Genomic DNA, 20,338 nt, shown 5'->3' with positions numbered 1-20,338 from the left:
GAGACCTAAGGGGCAATTCTTTCATGCAGAGGGTGGTACGTGTATGGAATGAGCTGCCAGAGGAAGTGGTGTAGGCTGGTACAATTGTAACATTTAAAAGGTGTTTGGATGGGTATGTGAATAGGAAGGGTTTGGAGGCATATGGGCCGGGTGCTGGCAGGGGGACTAGATTTGGTTGGATACCTGGTCGGCATGGACGGATTTGACCGAAGGGTCTGTTTCCATGCTGTACATCTCTACGACTCTATGAAATGTGTTATGTATTTCCTCTTCCTCACTACACCTTCAATTGAATGGTCTCACAAAAGTAAGGTTCATGATAGACAAACATAAAGTGACTTGCTAAGATTGTCAGATAACATTAGCTACTCCTCTCAGTAATGGTTTACCCCCACTGGCAGCTCATATGTTTGGGAGACAGGTCATTGCAACCCTTGCCCCACCACTCTCACCAGCCAACTGCTTCTACACATCGTTGGAAAGAAGGGGGAAGATGGTTGAAGAAGATGATTAATGAGCATGGAGAGTTATCCCAACTTGAATCGAGACAGAGCAAAATAATTCAAGACTTTCATGTGAACATATGGGCTAGTGGAAAGGTACTACATCATTGTGTCTAGTCTGGGTTCTATGGGATTGTGATAAACAATGGTGGAGTCTAGTGAAGAAATAGATAACATATCAAAACCGTATATCATCAACTAGAAATCACACAGGATCACAACTCATATAATGGGGTTGTCATGCTAGACATTAACCACACATCGTGAACAAATGATATGTACCCAATTGTAATGACAGACAGCACACCTTGGAGCCAAGATATGAAAACTGTGTAAGGACTAGCTTTCGCCGTGATGTGCATCCACCAAATGTTAATTAAATCAGGAGGGACAATGTTATTGGAAAAGTGTTTCCATTCTTGAAAAGGAAAAGAGTGGAGTATTGTGTTATGATGTAAATTCGAGATGAAACAGAAAGGGCTCCTTTAAACAATTACATGACATCATGAATGTGCTGTTCAGTGTAAAGACCTCACTTCACTTTCAGGCTTTGGAGTCAATGGAATATGTTCAATTATGTATATGTTGTGTACAGCAACATCAGTAAGCACAAACCCATATGATGCCTTAGTCGATATTATAACAATGTTGTTAGTGTTAGTGTGATTAGTAAACTTCACGGCATCTGTTCCAGTGAGCACCTGATTATTGTGGTAAACGTTACATGAAAAGCGATCCTGGGATCATATCAGACCAGATATGGTGTTTGATCGAAGAAACTATGTCACTCTACATCTGACCCCATGAAGTACCTGTCCTGGGAGTGTTTGATGGTAACAGCATCGAGGTAGCTTTACTTACAGTTTACAAGAGTAGAGGGAGCTTTACTCTTTATTTCACCCTTTCCTGGGATTATTTCCTGGGACAGTGTTGGGGGAGCTTTGCTTTCACTTTAAAAGAGTAGAGGGAGCTTTTCTCTGTACCTAGCCCCAAGCTTTACCTGTCCTGGGTGTGTTTGATGAGGACAGTGTCGATGAAGCTTTATTTGCAGAAACAAAAACAGAAAAACAAAACTGGGGAGATGTAATGTTCTGAGGAAGGGTCACTGGACCCAGAATGTTAACTCTACTTTCTCTCTACAGATACTGCCAGACCTGCTGAGTTTTCTCAGAAATTTCTGCTTTTGTTTCTAATTTCCATTAGCTAGAGTTCTTTTTTTTTGGTGAGAGCTTTGCTTTCAGTTGACTTTCAATTTAAAAGAGTAGCAATGTAAGAGGAGCTTTCCCCTGTGTTTAACCCCATGTTTGTACCTGTACGTGTCGTGGGAGTGTTTGATGGAGACAGTGCAGAGAAAACTTTACTCTGTATCTTACCCTCAAGGTGTGTGGATCTATCTTATGGAATCATAGTCAGACAGCATGGAAACAGACCCTTTGTCCCAACCAGTCCATACCAATCATAACCCCAAACTAAACTAGTCCCACCTCCCTGCTCCTGGCCCGTATCCCTACAGATGTTTCCCATTCATGTACTTATCCAAATGTCTTTTAAACGTTGTAATTGTACTCACATTCACCACTTCCTCAGGATGTTCATTCCACATGCGAACCACCCTCTGTGTAAAGGATTTGCCCCTCATGCCTTTTTAAAATCTCACTCCTCTCACTTTAAAAATGTGCCCCCAGTCTTGAAATCCCCCATTCTATGGAAAAAAACAATTTAACTCTATCTATATCCCTTATTACATTATGAACTTTTATAAGGTCGTCTCTCAACCTCCTCTGCTCCAGTGAAAAAAGTCCCAACCTCTCCAGCCTTTCTTTATAACTGAAACCTTCCATACCCGGCAACACACTAGCAAATCTCTTAAGAACCCTCTCCAACTTCATAATATCGTTCCTGTAAATGGGTGACCAGAACTGGACACAGTATTCCTGAAGAGACCTCACTAATGATTTGTGCACCCTCAACGTGACTTCCTAACTCCTATACTCAAAGGAATGAGCAATGAAGGCAAGTGTGCCAAATGCCTTTTTCACCACATGGAGGTGCCTGCCTTGGTTGTGGCACATTGTGTGATCAATATGGGCCAAATGCTGGCAAATGGGACTAGTTCAGTTTGGGATATCTGGTCAACATGAATGAGTTGGACCAAAGGGTCTGTTCTGTGCTGTATAACTGTGATTCTATAACTCCCTGCTGTGCCTATGCTGTGAAGTTTTTGATGGGGACAGTGCAGAGGAAGCTTTACTCTATATCAGACTCTGAGCTGAGCCTGTTCTGGGAATGTTAGATGGGGGCAGGGTAGATGAAGCTTCACCTGTATCACACTCTATGTTGTAAAGAAGGTAAAATGAAGTCACCATAGTCCCAGAGGACTAATGGGCTGCTCTCTCCCAGCAGAGAGAGAAGACTGGGGGAGAGTTTAATCTGAGGGTCACCACACTGCAGGCAAGGGGTGAGGTTGAGAAGGTGGGACCTTCATGTTGACCCCATGTTGTACCTATCCTAGCAGTGTTTGATGGGTATGGTGAAGAGGGAGATTTACTCTAGATCTATCCTTATGCTGTACCCATTCTGGGAGTGTTTGATGGGCTCAGCATAGAGAGAGGTTTACCTTGGACATCACTTGGACTTAAACTAGGAGAATTGAAGATGAAGAGATAGTATAGGCACTCTTTCTGAGTCTGGTAATTAATGGACAGGTTTGAGACAGGTTTGGTCTGTATCTTCTGTGACTGGATTGTCCACAGGTTTTTTTTAAATTGGGTATTGAGAGAAAATGGAAATATAGCATTGAAATACATGATCAACCATGCATTACTAGCAATGGGATGGTCTGCTCCTGCTTTCAGTTTCTATCTTTCTATGCCTGTTAATCTTGTTTTGAGAGTCCAGATTCAATATACCCCCAGGCCAAACCGTGATGCTCATGTTACCTGTCCTGTGTTTCTCTCTGCTCCCAGACAACTCATGGAGAATCACATCAGCACCATTGACCGAGGGGCATTTGAGGACATGAAGGAGCTGGAGAGATTGTAAGTAGGAATTTGAACCTCACTGACCCCACCCCCACCCCAGCCATTCCTGCTGCTCTCCTCCACAACTGCAGAGATTTTAGGGTTTAATTGCATTGAATTTCAACACAGATCATTCAGCCCATCTAGCAATGCTAGTGTTGATGCTTCACTAACTACTGGTCTTCATTACAACTTATCAGGATTTTCCTCTGAAGTCATTGAGCCCTGTGGTACTGGGCTACACCAGAATGTATTGTTTCCCACTTATCCCAAGTCTGAATTGATCCCTGACCTCGACTGGGAGCGACAACTGACACTAAGATCCTGAGCTTGTGCACAGAACATCAACTGGATCCCTTTCCAATGCATTCTGCAAGTATTACTGTATGAATGCAGCTCCAGGTTCCTCACAGTTCTTGAACACTGGCTGTCTAACCTTACTGAATGGACATCCACCACAGGGTCCAGTACCTGGGCACGCTCAGTATCAAACTGTACTGAGTACAAGAGGACAGTGAGTAGCCCAGCAAGAGGCAGCACCATTTGTTTGGAATTGCACACTTTCCCTTCTTGCTGATTGTTCCTTTTAATTTGCAGGCGGCTGAATCGGAATCAGTTACAGATCTTGCCAGAATTACTCTTTCAAAAGAACCCTACTCTCTACAGACTGTGAGTAATATCCTTGGCAATTAACCCTGTGTTCTTAATGACTTTTGTGATATAATGTGTTACCATCAAAACATGGTACAGACCAGTACAGATTTGAAATTGTAGACTCAGAGCCAATATACACTGCACTGATTGTATCTTCCAGATATAATATTCTCATCCACATCTATCAGCCTCAATTTAAGTATCTCAGTTATTACACTCACTTTGCAATGTGATTGCAAGCTTTTCTGCTATGATTCTTTGTTGAATAACCGATGTAATATGTTCTTTATAATAACATTGCTTGAATCAGTGAGAATGCCGTGTTGATTAGCGAGTGCATCATATAATTAGACAGCACTTTCGCTACCTGGTAACCTCTCTTTCCTCACAGAATGCATTCCCCGAGGCTACGGTATACATGAAGCTTGTCACAAAGGATTCTTTGGAAGAATATATAGCAATTTACAGCTGCCTAAATGCTTGGCATGCTACTCAGGGACCAGATGGTTGGTAGTGATTTGCCGGAGTGTAGCACATGCTGAAAGCTGGGAAATCAACTGTGGTGTGGAAATAGCAGAGGCAGAATGGGCAGAATGGCATTCTTCTGTTTAGAAATGTCAGTATTCTGCATACATTCATTTCACATCTTTAACTGAAGCACAGAGGGAAAAGCAGGCAGTGAATAACCGTGGGCGAAATCCCAGGGGAGTTTACAGCTGCTGTGGCCATAGAGTAGGCTTTGAGGAGATTTTGTTAATCCCATCATCCTCTTGGCCCTGGGAATGCAAGGTGCTCCCCACACCACCACTGCATTGAGTAGAGCTTGGAAAAAAACCCAGGCACCTCATGCGGAAGAGTACAAGGAGCCATTCTACTTGGAGGGGGCATTGGATCTCATTTTCTAAGTTGAGAAACCTAAGACAGAAGGAGAAAGACCAAACCAGAATTATATGGGCAGAAGGAGGCTGTTTGGCTGTTGAATCTCTGAAAGGGCCAGCCTATTAGTTACACTCCTGTCTAGTTCCACATAGCACTTTAACATTTTCCTTTTGAAGTATTTGTTCAGTTTCTTTGTGAAAATGCCTGTCTAATGTCGTCTCATTTACCAGCCCATAGTCAGCCCATAGTCTTGCTTGCTGTGACGTTTCAAGCGATCATCTAAATAATTGTGAAATGTTGTGATGGTTCCCACCTCTACCATTCTTTCAGAGGGTGAGTTCCAGATAACCACCACCCTCTGGGTAAAAATGTTCTTCCTTAAAAGCCTTGCTGAAGCTCATGCCCCTTATCTTAATCTTATGCCCCCTGCTTTGATTTCTCAACTAAAGGAAAGGCTTCTCCCTATCTACCCTGTCGATGCTCCTTAGTAAATCTTAATTAGCTCCCCCTCGCTCCTCAAACTCCTTTGCTGTCAGGGAAACAACCCCAGACTATCTGGCAGTTGACTGTTTGGGCTGCACAGTGGCTCAGTGGTTAGCACTGCAGCCTCACAGCGCCAAGGACCTGTGTTTGATTCCAGCCTCAGGTAACTGTGTGTAGTTTGTACATTCTCCCCGTGTCTGCATGGGTTTCATCTGGGTGCTCCGGTTTCCTCCCACAATCCAAAGGTGCACAGATTAAGTGAATTGGCCGTACTAAGTTACCCATAGTGTTCAGGGATGTGTAGGTTAGGTGCATTAGTCATGGGCAAATGTAGGGGAATGGGTCTGGGTGGGTTACTCTTTGAAGGGTCGGTGTGGACTTGTTAGGCCGAAGGGCCTGTTTCCACACTGTAGGGATTCTAATTCTATCTAGTCTCTCTTCATAGTTGAATCACTTCCTAGTGAATCTGCTCTGCACTCTCTTCAGTACGATCACATACTTGAATAAATTTAAGGTACCATGCACCCAACAGAAAGAGACAAAAAAAAACTGCAGATACTGGAATCCAAAGTAGACAGGCAGGAGGCTGGAAGCACACAGCAAGCCAGGCAGCATCAGGTGGGGGAGAAGCCAACAAAAACGCTTAGAGGGGGCATTGGTCTGGCAGTCACTATTGCATCAGTGGTCACTGTTGTATCAGTGGTCACTATGTGTCTATGGTCAGTATTGATTAGTGGTTTCTACCCAGTGTTGCTATTGCATCAATGGTTCCCATCAAATCAATGGTCACTAACGATTCCGTGGTCAGCATGGAAACAATGGTCATCATTGAATGAACGGTCACTATTGGATCGGTGGTCACTATCAGTTCATCGGTCATTATCAATTCAGGAGTCACTGTTGAATCATCAGTATCTATTGGTCAGAGCTTCTCCATAAGAACCAGCAGTTTTGTGTTGGAAAATTGTGAGAGATGGACTCCTTACCAATCGGTGACACATGGATTAACTTCTGATCTCTCGTTTCTTCTGAAAGGATCACCCTCACAAACCAAAAACCCTCAATATATTCGGAGAAGTCAGCAATCAGAGCATTGTGAGACACCCTCTACGTGTGCTACAATGACAGATTGAAGAGTGTCATTTTCTTTAGTACACTCCACCTCAGCACATCTGAAACCTTTTTGCTGGCCATGACTAGCTTTTGAACTGCAGTCTCTACTATATTGTTGGAGCTGCGGCAGCCAACAAATTCTGTGTTAGGGATGTAGTTTGAATGATAAACTGTGGACAGGACACCAGGGAGTTCCCCTCCTGCTGTTTTCAGAATATTGTTGAGGGATCTTTGACATCCAACTGAAAGGGCAGGTGGGGGTTGGGTTTAATATCATTAAGACAAATGGCAGTGCCTCTGACAGTGTTCCACTCCTTCAGTACGGCAGTGGGACTGTCAGCCTGGACTTCAAACTCAAGTCCCTGGCATCACCTTTGGATACAGAAAGGAGAGCGCAAACTGATCCATGGTAAGGATGATGAAATAAACTGACAGCAAGAGCAGTTCATTCAGAGAGAGTGGAGAGACTGCAGCCATTCACTTTATTGTAGCAGACTATCGTGATATCATCCAGGAGGAAGCATGTATCCGCATTCACCTCTGAAATGAGGCGACAAGACTGAAACAACTATCAAGCTGGCTTCCTCCCCTCCCTGACCAAATATATGTCAAAATATAGAGTGTCAAGCTCAGCACTGACCGTGAATTGACCCGGTGTACCCCCGAACTCTGTCAGCATGGTACTGCACTCACTGCCCGCACCATTGAGGGAATGCCTCTTCAATTTATTTTTAACACAGCTTTTCATTATTGAAGCTGGGGAAAATGTGCTCTTATTATTCAAAAGGAAAGTGCCTCAGGGTGTAGGTGACTCTCTGTTTCACAGGCACCATCCTTTCCAGTGTCATGTTTTGACAAGACAAATGCAGTGCTTTTTAATTAGAAATGATTTAAAAGTTCCTTGAAGTTACGGGAAACGAGGCATAAGTGGATTTGTTCCCAAACGGATGTGATTACGAATGCTTCCAAGCATCGAGGAGTATGAGAGCATCGTACATCTGTGGTTTAGCTTTGTGCTCATTAATGCGAAGGGTGTTAGTGCTGGAGAAAGGAACATGTTCACTTTTCAGGCGTTAACAATCCCCAAGGTTATTACAGGATGACTTAGACACAGAATAAAGCTCCCTCCACACCGTCCCTATCAAATACTCCCAGCGCAGGTACAGCACAGGATTAGATACAGAGTAACCCTCCCTCAACATTGTCCCTACCAAATACTCCCAAGACAGGTACAGCATGTCATTAGGTACAGAGTAAACCTCCATCTGCCAACCAGAGAACAGCCATTGTGTAATGAGAAATGAATAATTGGCAATATAATTATGCAAGGCCCCTTGGGGATAAGCGACCATAATATGATAGAATTCCTCATCAAAATAAAGAGTGATGTCATTGATTCTGACACTAGGAATCTAAATAGGGGAAATTACAATGGTATGAGTTGGCTATGGGCGATTAGAGGGCAGTACTTAAAGGGATGATGGTGGAAAGGCAATTGCAAGCATACAAATTCACACGGGTGAACTGTAACACTAGTTCATTACTATCTGGGGCAAAAGTGCAAAGGGAAAGATGCCCAAACAATCGTTAATAAGGGAAATTAGAGATTTTATTAGATCCAAGGAAGAGGCACACAAATTGACCACGAAGAACAAAAGACATGAGAAGTGGGAGCAGTTTAAAGTTCAGCAAAGCAGGACAAAGGGAATGATGAAGAAAGGGAATATCGAGTATCAGAGTAAGCTTGAGGGGAACATTAAAACTGACTGCAAACATTTCTAGAGGTGTGAAAAAGAAATTGATGAAGACAAATGTCAAGGCCTTGCAGCCAGTCAGCAACAGAGCAATTTATAATGGGGAATGAAGAAATGGCTGACCAGCTAAATACATACTTTGGCTCTGTGTCCACAAAGGAGGATACAAATAACGGAAGTATCAGGGAACACATGGTTTAGTGAGCGGGAGGAACTGAAGGAAATCATCGCTATTAGCGAAATAGCATTATGCAACTTTCTTCATGTGGTGAATGTGGTGAGTCTGTGGAATTCACTGCCACAGGGAAAGTAGTCAAGGCCAGAACATTTTGTGATTTCAAGAAAGAGCTGGATATAGCACTTGGGACTATAGGGATCAAAAGATACGAGGGAAAAGCATATTGAGTTGAATGAGCAGCCATGATCATAATGAATGGCTTAACTGACTGAAAGGGCTGAATGGCCTACTCCTCTTCTTATTTTCTATGTTTCTTCATTGTCCCCATCAGACATTCCTAGTACAGGGACAGCACAGGGTTAGGTAAAGAGTAAAGCTCGCATGACACTGTCCCATCAAATACTCCCAGGACAGGGACAGCTTGGGGTTAGATACAAAATCCTCATTCCACATGAGCTCTCTTCTTTATTAGTCTGTCATTGTGTGACTCTTCATATTGGCCATGTCTGTATCCTAGCAGAAAGTGAGTATTGCAGATGCTGGAGGTCAGAGTCGAGAGTGTGGTGCTGGAAAAGCACAGGCAGACAGGCAGCATCAGTGGACAGCATGGTGGCACAGTGGTCAGCACTGCTGCCTCATCAGCGCCAGAGACCCAGGTTCAATTCCCAGCTCGGGCAACTGTCTGTGTGGAGTTTGCACATTCTCCCTGTGTCTGCGTGGGTTTCCTCTGGGTGCTCTGGTTTCCTCCCACAGTCCAAAAATGTGTGGGTTAGGTGAATAGACCATGCTAAATTGCCTGTCTTGTCAGGGAATGGGTCTGGGTGGGTTGCTCTTCGGAGGGTCGGTGTGGACTTGTTGGGCCGAAGGGCCTGTTTCCAAGCTATAAGTAATTTAATCCGAGGAGCAGGAGAGTCATCATTTTGAGCATAAGGTCCTGACGAAGAGCTTAATGTTCGAAACGTCGACTCTCCTGCTCCTTGGATGCTGCCTGACTGCCTGTGCTTTTCCAGCACCACACTTTTCGACCTACATTTCACTATCCTCTCTGGGGTCATGCTGCCTCCTTCAACTTTAGTATTACTTTTCATTCAAAAGATTTTAAAATTTTAGAGTGCTCTGTTCTGTGCGTAGCCTGAGTACGGTGTCCCATTCTAATCAATTAGACACAAAGGTCCAGTTGTGGCCTGGATGCCTCTGAGCCATCAGCAAAGACCGATACAGCTTTGGAACCCAGCTGAACCACCCTGAGAGAGCTAGAAGGAAACGGGTCTTTGCAGATTTCTCATGGTGACAGCTACAACAAAGGCTTATTAGTTCAGCAACAATAACATTGATTGATTCAGATCTGAGTGGCTTTTGAACATCCAGCTTTAATATGCATTGCCTGATAACAGCATTGTTTTTATTCAGCTGCTCTACAGATTTACATTTAAGGGGGTGCAAATAATATAACTAGCTTCCTTCAGAAAGTCACGTTAAAGCTGATCACATTGGTTATGTCTTGTGACTCAATTCCATAGCTCCCTATGTCTAGGGTGCGCACTTTATGGGGAGTCAGTTCAGACAACATTAGGTGGACATGTTCCAGTCCATATATCGAGGAGCTTATTTCTGACTAAGCTGATCACGCAGCTTCTGAATTGTTCTCAGGCCCTTGCTATAGCTGTACCCAATGTGTCTGGCTTTTTTATACGTTCACTACATCACCAGCCTGCAACATAGTCATGCACATTAGATTGTGAGTTGACTAGCAACCAGTCTCTTATCCAGGAATACTTTTGAAACTTTGGCAATTTTCCAGAACTGTGAAATACAGAAGGAACCATTTGGTCCCTCACTTCCTGTGATCACTCCCTTTTGAGGAGTAATCCAATTATTCCCACATTCTCCTGAAACCTATGTGATTATTTCTCCTTCCTTTGTTTGACTAACCCTTTTCTCTAGATGTTTACTCTGGCCAAAAGGCTTATGTGTAACCTGCTGGGATTCCTTGGACCTTTGAGCAACATTGGAATGTCCCAAAAAAAGGCAAATTCTCCAGTGGCCATTCCTTTGATCAATCCAAGCAGGTGGGCTTGGCAGTCTACCCAATGCCAGCCATGCCAAACCCAGTCCTGATTGTACATTAAGGTTTGACCTCACATGACTGCACAATGAAGCAGACAGCTATCATCTCTTTTCCCATACACCTAAATTCAGCAGCACCGAATGACATTGAAAACATGCAGTGTATAGCACAAAGGCAAACCATTTGGCCTCATTACACTCCAGACAGGCTTCTGTTCACTAAACATTGTATTCAATCAGCATATTCTTCTCTTTCCCTTCTCAGTCTGGAGCATGTTCCACATTCTCACCACCCTCGGGTTTCAAATGATGTGTTGGTGGAGCTCAGTTGGCCCTTCAATATGGGTTTAATTCCCACTCCAACTGATGTTACCACAAAGGATTGACCTTCTGAACCCCTCTCCTCCCCTGTGGCGACCCCAGGTTACATCTCTCTCTCTCTAATGAGAAAGCAACCCTATGGTCCTCTCAGACTTTGGCTATTTAGTTTGTGAATCCCCAATATTGATGGCCCTTAGTCATAGAATCCCTGCAGTGTGGAGGTAGGCCCATCGAGTCCACACTGACCCTCTGAATAGCATCCCACCCTATTCCTGTAACCCTGCATGGCTAACCCACCTGGCCTGCACATCCCTGGACACTATTGGCAATTTAATATGGCCACTCCACCCTAACCTGCACATCTTTGGACTGTGGGAGGAAACCAGAGCACCTGGAGAAGATACGGGGAGAATGTACAAACCCCACACAGACAGTTGCCCGAGTCTGGAATCGAACCCGCGTGCTGTGAGGCAGCAGTGCTAACCACTACGTCCTGGTCTGGCCCAGAAGCCTCTTCTGTAATTTATCCTGTCAAACCCTTTCATAATTTTAAAGATCTTGAACGACCACTTCCTCTTTACAGTGGAAAATGAACCCCAATCTGGTTGTGTTTTTTTTTCTGTCTTGCTAGGTACTGTCAAACCATTAGATTCTGGTATCGTGTTTGTAAATGTTAACACTGAGACACATTGTCTGTCCCTAATGACTGTTGTTGCTGAAGTTGACTAACTGATCCACAGATCAGGGAATCTGACTGGGATCTTTTAATTTGGTCCTTGGTTAGTGCCGGTGAAACACATCAACCTGCAGCCTCAGTGCGAGTGGGAACGAGGGAGAGACACGAGAGAATAAACAGCTTTATACTTCTAACATTACCTCATTGTATGCTGACAAAAAGGATCCTGTCTCATTCAGGCGCAGCTACTGTGTAAACTTGGAATATCGTGTCTCAGTGACTGCCCACATGGTTAGCAGACCTGCAAAGTCGTTTTGGCTGTTTGCCAGTAGGAAGAGCCCGAATTCATTGAACGTCTTCGCGCTTTTGCCTTTCTGACAGGGAGCCCCCCAAAAGGCTGTGCCGAGCTTCCTCCTCGGAACAAACCGTTGCCCGGGAGACAGTTGTCTTGCTGGCTTTTCCTTGCTCGAGCTGATTGTTTGTCTCTGAAGAAAAAGGGACCCTTGTCTTAATTTCCTCTGATTCCCTGAGTTAGCATGGGCGAAAGAGGCAAAGCTGGGTGGGGGGGCATAGCAGAAGGGGGGACCTAGGGACGGAGCAAGAGTGACAGTGGTGCAGGAACAGCTAAAGGAGGGGTATGTGGGGAAATGCTGAGCGTGGGGGGGAGGGCAGAGGGAAGGTTGGATGGAAGCTAAAGGCGAGGGTGGGTACAGAGATGAGGGTGGGTGGAGGGTAAACATGAGGGTGGGCTGGGGTCAGAGGCAAGGGTCAGTTGTCAATTTAAGAATCTACTGCTGGGTCACATTGTGTAGATTTATCCTTGGGTGTTGGGTCCCTGCAGCTTTGCTAAGTTTCATATGACAGGCACCGAACTGTAATGATGTCGAGGAATGTCATTTATAAAATTCATTCTGGTATTGTGGGCATATTGCTAGCAAGGCCAGCAGTTATCACACTTCAGAAATTGGGGGCGAGCGGCTTTCTTGAACCAGTACACTGGGGTACATTTGAATGCAGAAGGAGGGAGTTCCGGCATTTTGACCCAGTGACAGCCATAGCAATGGTGATATATCTCCAAGTCGGGATGGTGAGTGGCTTGGAGGGAAACTTGCAGGTGGTGGTGTCCCCAATTATTTGCTAGATACATTCGAGATGGTAGTGGGTTTGGAAGGTACTGCTGAAGGAGCCTTGGTGAGTCACTGCAGTGCATGGTGCAGATGGTAAAGACTGCATCAAACTTTCCCTGCCAACTGTTCCTCCTTGTAAGCTATTGTGTCATCATCTTTTATGTTTGAGGAAACCTAAGACCCTCCCAGATGACTAAGGAATATATCCATTCAGATTAGAGTGATGCTGGAAAAGCACAGCAGGTCAGGGAGCATCTAAGGAGCAGGAAAATTGACATTTCGGGCAAAAGCCGATTTTCCTGCTCCTCGGATGCTGCCTGACCTGCTGTGCTTTTCCAGCATCACTCTAATCTAGACTCTGATCTCCAGCATCTGCAGTCCTTCCTTTCGCCATATATCCATCCATACAGTTGACTGGGTACAAACACTTCACCCAACACAGACCTTTGATGTAAATGGCTCCCTGTGATTTCATCTCATGTACTGGTTCCAGGTTGTGGTACTGAGTGTATAAATAACAGCAGCCTTATATTGCTTCTATACAGAGCTGTGGGGACCAGACAGGAGTCTATAATTGCTTTTCAACCACTGCACACTCTGCTTAGTCACAGATCAAGTTCAGAGATTGAGACATTCTGTTGATTTTTTTGAAATTTTAAGTATATTTCAGTCTTTCAGAGACCAGGGGTTGCATAGTTCTGGATTAGATGCTATCCTGATTAGAGTTTTGTCCACTTACAGCTATTACCCACTTGCCTGAAGGTGCAGCCATTTGCAGTGAATCATAGAATCTCTACAGTGGAGAAGCAGGCCATTCGGCCTATCAAATCCGCACCAACCCTCTAAGGAGCATCCCACCAAATCTTATTCCTTGTAATCCTGCAATTTTCATGACCAATACACTTAACCTGCACATCCCTGGGCACTATGAGGCAATTTAGCATGGCCAATTCACCTAACCTGTACATCTTTGGACTGTGGGAGGAAACCAAAGCACCCGTAGGAAACCCACGTAGACACGGAGAGTGTGTGCAAGCTCCATACAGACAGTCGCCCGAGGCTGGAATCAAACCTAGGTCCCTGGTGCTGTGAGGTAGCAGTGCCAACCACTGAGCCACCATGACACCCTGTGCTTATCTCTGTGTGTATTTAATGAGTGGAAAAAGTGAGGACTGCAGGTTCTGGAGATCAGAGTCGAGAGTGTGGTGCTGGAAAAGCACAGCAGGTCAGGCAGCATCCGATGAGGCCTGATGAAGGGCTTATGCCTGAAACATCGATTCTCCTGCTCCTCGGATGCTGCCTGATCTGCTGTGCTTTAGCAGCATCTCACTCCTGACTCTGTATTTAATGAATGGTTTTTCTACCACTAGGGCTGAGTCAAGCCCATTTCTCATACTGCATTAATTCAGCACAAAGCTGAGATTCCTACCAAACCCGCTCAATATTTGATCTGTTTCAATGAGGTTACCTTGCATTCTTCTAAGTTTCAGAAAATATTAACCATTCCACCACAATGAGGATATTCCGGTGTGAGATTGTTAGGTTTTTAGAATTCAAGGGATTGGGAAGTGAAATCAATGTAGAAGATGATCCCTGAGCTTGTTGAACTGTAGAGCAGACTTGATGGGCCAAATGGCCTATTTCCGGGGAAATGGTGGCAAAGTGATAATGTCATTGGATTGGTAGCTCCGAGTGCTCTGGGAATGACAGTGAATGGTGGAATTTAAATTTAGTTAATAAACGTGGAATACAAAAGCTATTCTCTGTCCTGGGAATTATGAAACCATCATCAACTGTTGTAAAAGTCCCATCTGGTTCACTAAATGACCATCAGGGAATGAAATCTGCCATCCTTATCTAGTCTGGCCCACACATGGCTCTAAACCCAAAGCAATGCGGTTCATTCTCAGTTACCCTTTGAAATGGCTGAGTAAACCACTCAGTTCCAAGGCCATTAGGAATGGACAACAAATGAATTAAATTAAATTAAACTTGCCATTGATGCCCACATCCCATGAAAGAAAAAAGATAAAAGTTCTGGGGTTTTTCTCTGAGCCAGGAGCTCACTCGATAAGTGAGCCAAGATAGAAAGCGTAATCTCGGGATCTATTTCATCAACGTCAGTGTTGAGCAAAGGGAAGCTGGTTTCATTTTCTGATGGTAAACAATTCTTTTGTCAAGCTCAGGTGGAAGAGTTTAAACAGAGCGACCAGTTGAGCTTGTTTTGATCAGGTCCATTTGAAAAGAGCTTCTGTAACAAAGGGTAGTCTGTCAAACTCCCACGAGTTGAGAGAATGCTGCTTTTCTGCCACAGAATGTTTTTTCTTATCTAGGCCAATTCTCCAGGGCAGAGCCAAGGCAACACTGTCCTTTATATCAAGATGTTAAACAGTGTTCCCCATCTCCTCTCCTATTTGGATGCAATAATCATATCCCCCAGCACAGGTCAGAAGAGTAGGGGGTGTCCTACCACATGTCCTGGACAATGTTCATCATTAACCCAACAGCTCCCTCCTCCTTCTGTTACTTCTCCCCCCCCCCCCCCCTCCCAAAAAAGAAACAAGCAAAAAGAATAAAAATGGAAAATCCTGGAAATACTCAGCAACCTTTGGGAGAGAGAAACAAAGTTAATGTTTCAGGCTGATGACTTGTCATCACAGCTCGAACCTGGAAGGTGGAATTTAATTTGGAATCCATTGTGAGCAGGAGAAAGAAGCAGTGAGTCACAGAAGGGCTACTGCCCAAGAGTAGGAGACCAGTCAGTCCATTGTCTCTGTGCTAGCTCTCTGCAAAGGCAACTCACCTGGTGCTGCTTCTGTCCCTGATGTGTTTTTAGTGAATTCACCATCCATCACAAACAGGCAGACAGAAAACACTGAAAGTGAACAGGACAAATCAGGAATCCCTTGACTGCTCCCATTTCCTTCATCTTGTATGCACATGGCCCAATGATCCCACATCATTCCTGTTCCAATTTATCAACCTATGGATTTATACTCTCCACAGTCCTTATTTCATAGTCGGGCAAATGTCTTTCTTTTTATTTGATTGACTCTCTATCTCCTATCTCTCTGTCTTAATTTTCTAACATTGTTGTTTTTGTTCACCAAGAGCTGATTATTCTATGCCTCATTTGTTTTAATATAGCCATTCTCCCCTTTGTTTTCTGTTCATCACCAGTTTTGTTTTTTGCAATATTTCTGGCTCATTGAAATTTAAAGGAGAGATAGAAACAGTCACTAATTCTGATTCTGTCTCCCGCTGCAGGCACCTATAAACTGCACCTCACCTCTGTCCCTACCCACCATGGGGATCAGCCTTTCCACACACTCTTACCTCTGGGTGTGGGACAAAGAGGCTTTCTGTTTTTTGTTTGCAAAATTGCTGCATTATTTGTTGTTACTTTTAAGCTTGCCAGTGATTTAACTTCAGCTCATTCAGTAGTACATGCTGCTAAAAGTATAAATAGACAGATAGAGTTTCCACTGTAGATAGTTTGGAAATGACACCTACAATTGTGCTGGTAAGCTTAGAATTCGGGTTTCTGCTAAAGTTCGCTGGCATAAATACAAACCTCTGTTAACTAGCTTGATCCAGGAGCCGAACAGCATTGGATTTTTTTCTCTACCTACATTATCATTTATTCATTAACGTCTTGAAGACCAAGAAGCTGGTGCAGTTTTAGAATCAGGGAATTGTAAACGAGTGACAGTGCAGAGGGAGGCCATTTAACCCATTGTTTCGGTGAAGGTGGTGGGGAGCTGCCTTATGCAAATGCTGCAATCAGGTGATGTAGGAAGATCCACAATACTGCCAGGGAGGGAATTCCACGAACTTGACCGAACCACCCTGAAGAAACAGCGATATATTTCCAAACAAGAATGGTGAGTGGCTTGGAGGGTTACTTGCAGGTGACGGTGTCCCCATGTATCTCTTGCCCTTATCCATCTAGTTGTAGTGATTGTGGGTTTGGAAGGTGCTATTGGAGAAGCCTTGGTGAGTCATTACAGTGCATCTTGTAGGTGGTAGATGTTGCTGCTACTGAGCATTGATAGTGAAGTTGCTGGATGTGATATCAGTCAAGCGGGCTGCTTTGTCCTGGATAGTTTGGAGCTTCTTGAGTGTTGTTGGAGCTACACTCAATCCAGGTCATTGGAGGGTAACCATCACATTCCTGACTTGTTCCTTTTAAATGGCAGACAGGATTTGGGGAATCAGGAGGTAAGAAACTTGCCAGAAAATTCAAAGAGTCTGACCTGCACTTAAAGCCATTGTAGTTATACGGCTCCCCAGACCAGGTAAGGACGGCATAGACACAATCCTCATCGTATGTAGATGTTTTTACACACAAATCTGGGTACTTGTGATGATGATCCGAACCTGATTTTTTTCCTAAATTGTCAGTTCCCAATGGATTAGAATGGTGCTGGAAAAGCACAGCAGGTCAGGCAGCATCCGAGGAGCAGGATAATCGACGCTACAGGAAATAGCCCTCATTCCTGATGAAGGGTTTTGGCCCGAAACGTCGATTTTCCTGCTCCTCGGATGCTGCCTGACCTGCTGTGCTTTTCCAGCACCACTCTGATTTCCAGCATCTGCAGTCCTCACTTTTGCCTAGTTCCCAATGGATTGCTCGGTCCTTGATGGGATTTCTATTGTAATTGCCTTCCGTGTTTTTGTGTTGTCCATGGGAGGTTCTGTCCTCCATGGATAGCAGGGATTTAATGTATTTCCTCACCTGAAGAACATTAGTAAACCAGGTGGGCTTTTATGTCAATCAATGATAGTTTCATGGTTGCCATCACAGGCAGCAGCATCCGGTCCCAGATTTTGTTGATGGAATTTAATCCCGAGTGGGTTTGGAATTTGACGGGTCCACTCAAACATTCACAACCAGCAGAAACTCAACCTCATTGTTATTTCAATCCAAAAGTATGGCTCGTGCTGTGAGCGAGACCGGTGTTGAGGTAATTCATTTGGAAAGCAGCAATGAAGATCACAGGAAGTTCTTTCACACTGCACGTAACTCAAGCTTCCTCCATCTTTTGAACTGGCATGGCCAACCCACCTGGATGGTGTTGTTACAAGAACCACAACATGGAGAAACTGTCGCCCACATTGTCCTATCACACGCTGCGGGTGTCACCATGGGAGAGCCCACACATCATCTAATTGTGCTACTGAGACTTTATAAAGCTCTGGTTAGGCCCCATTTGGAGTACTGTGTCCAGGTTTGGTCCCCACACCTCAGGAAGGACATCCTGGCACTGGAGCGTGTCCAGCGGAGATTCACACGAATGAGCCCTGGAATGGTAGGTCTAACATGAGGAACGGCTGAGGATCCTGGGATTGTATTCATTGGAGTTTAGAAGATTACAAGATAATACATGGTTTGGAGAGGGTGGACGCTAGGAAATTGTTTCCGTTAGGCAAGGAGACTAGGACCCGTGGACACAGCCTTAGAATTAGAGGGGGTCAATTCAGAACAGAAATGCGGAGACATTTTTTCAGCCAGAGAGTGGTGGGCCTGTGGAATTCATTGCCGCAGAGTGCAGTGGAGGCCGGGACGCTAAATGTCTTCAAGGCAGAGATTAATAGATTCTTGTTGTCTCGGGGAATTAAGGGCTACGGGGAGAATGTGGGTAAGTGGAGTTGAAATGCCCATCAGCCATGATTAAATGGTGAAGTGGACTCGATGGGCCGAATGGCCTTACTTAGCTCCTATGTCTTATGGTCTCATGGTCTTAATAGATTTTCATAGATTTTGTAGAATCCCTACAGTGTGGAAACACATTGAAATAAATTTAAATGTATTCTAGATAAATTTGCAAATCTATTTTCTTTAGGTATTCTGGCTGGGGAAGGGAAGGGTCAAATGGTCAGGTGAATTTATGACTTGCATTAAACATGGCTGAGTGGAAGATTATGGCTTCAAATCCCAGTCCAGCTTGAACCTTCAGTGGAAACCTGCAGTGCAGCACTCAGGGAGAGCAGCTCTCAAGGTGCTATCTTTTAGAGGACCAACTGTTAAACAGAGGTCCTCTCAATTTCTCAAGTGCTGTTAAAGATCCCAGAGCTCAACTTTGAAGAAGAATATGAGTGTTCTCCCCAGTGTACTGGCCTATATTTATCCCTCAACCATCATCGTTGTAGCAAATTATCTGGTTATTATCACTTTGCAAATTTGTTGCTGTGTTTCTCATGTTGCAAAAGTGGCTGCACTTTCCACCGTTTTCCATTGGCTGTTAATCACTTTGGGACATCCTAAAGTTGTAAACATTGCTGTATAAATACAACCATTTTCCAATTGAATGACACTGAATTATATATGTACATTATTATAATTAGTGTATAGTCATGAACATGTGCTATTATGTAGGTATTGGATCTAAACTTCCTCGAAATGCTGAACTGAACTGAACCCACTTCCTTTTTAATGATTGTAGAGGCTGGGTGAAAGGCTGAGACTGTTAGAGAGAAAGTAAGCAAGACAGAGAGAGTAGGAGAAGGCATAGTAGTCCGTTGACGTTCACCCTCACCTTTTCTTCATGAGTACATGTGTGTCTGTGGTCTGTGTGTGTGTGTTTGTCTGAATCTGTTTGTGTATGGGTCTGTCAGTCTGTCTGTCTGTGTATGTCTACCTGTGCATTTGTGTGTGTGTGTCAGTGTGTGTGGCTGTGTGTGTGTGTGTGAGTGGGTGTGTGTCTGTGTATGTGTGGGTGTGTGTCAGTGTGTGTGGGTGTGTGGGCGTGTGTGGGTGTGTGTGTATGGGTGTGTGTCTGTGTGTATGTGTGGGTGTGTGTGGGTGTGTGCGTGTGTCTGTGTGCGTGTGTGTGGGTGTGTGTGTATATGTGGGTGTGTGTGTATGTGTGTGTGTCTGTGTGGGTGTGTGTGTATGTGTGGGTGTGTGTGCATGTGTGCGTGTGTGCGTGTATGTGAGTGTGTGTGTGTGTATGTGTGGGTGTGGTTGTGTGTATGTGTGTGTGTGTGTGTGTGTGTGAGTGTGTGTGTGTGTGTGTGTGGGTGTGGGTGTGTATGTGTGTGTGTGTGTATAAGTTTGTCAATGTTTGTGTTTGGGTCTGTTGGACTGTCTGTGTGTGTATGTGTGTGTGTGTGTGTGTGAGAGTGTGTGTATGTGTGGGTGTGGGTGTGTGTATGTGTGTGTGTGTGTGTATAAGTTTGTCAATGTTTGTGTTTGGGTCTGTTGGACTGTCTGTGTGTGTATGTGTGCCTGTGCATTTATGTGTGTGTGTGTATGTCTGTGTGCATATCTATCTGTCAGTGTGTGTATCTGTTTGTGTTTGGGTCTGTCGGTATGCCCATGTGCATTTGATTGTCCCCTGGTATGTCCCCAGGCAAGAACTTGCATGTGGATTGTTTAAATTTGGAGGAGGCTGTTACTTCATCCTTCTTCTTCACACATTTCTGGCTAATCATCAAACTCCTGCTCTTATCACCTGCTATAGGCAGATTGGAAGGATTTACAGATTGATCTTCAATCTGTTCCACCATCTTATGACATACCTTCCATGGTCATCAAGCTCTGAAACAGGTCATAAATCT

General features: G+C 44.4%; 1 protein-coding gene across 2 annotated transcripts in view; it reads left to right on the top strand.

Annotated features, from left to right (window-relative positions):
• LOC140463354 (slit homolog 1 protein-like) overlaps window positions 1-20,338 on the top strand; it is a 334,431-nt gene that overhangs the window by 27,685 nt on the left and 286,408 nt on the right. For both annotated transcript variants that reach the window (XM_072557191.1, XM_072557190.1), the window contains exons 3-4: window positions 3,470-3,541; window positions 4,121-4,192. In XM_072557191.1, coding sequence (XP_072413292.1) covers window positions 3,470-3,541; window positions 4,121-4,192 — 144 coding nt within the window. The remainder of the gene's footprint in view (window positions 1-3,469; window positions 3,542-4,120; window positions 4,193-20,338) is intronic.

The sequence above is a fragment of the Chiloscyllium punctatum genome, chromosome 38 (assembly GCF_047496795.1).
Source record: "Chiloscyllium punctatum isolate Juve2018m chromosome 38, sChiPun1.3, whole genome shotgun sequence".
NCBI lineage: Eukaryota > Metazoa > Chordata > Chondrichthyes > Orectolobiformes > Hemiscylliidae > Chiloscyllium > Chiloscyllium punctatum.
Note: the sequence above shows the minus strand (reverse complement) of the source record. Positions and strands in the feature narration are given on the sequence as shown.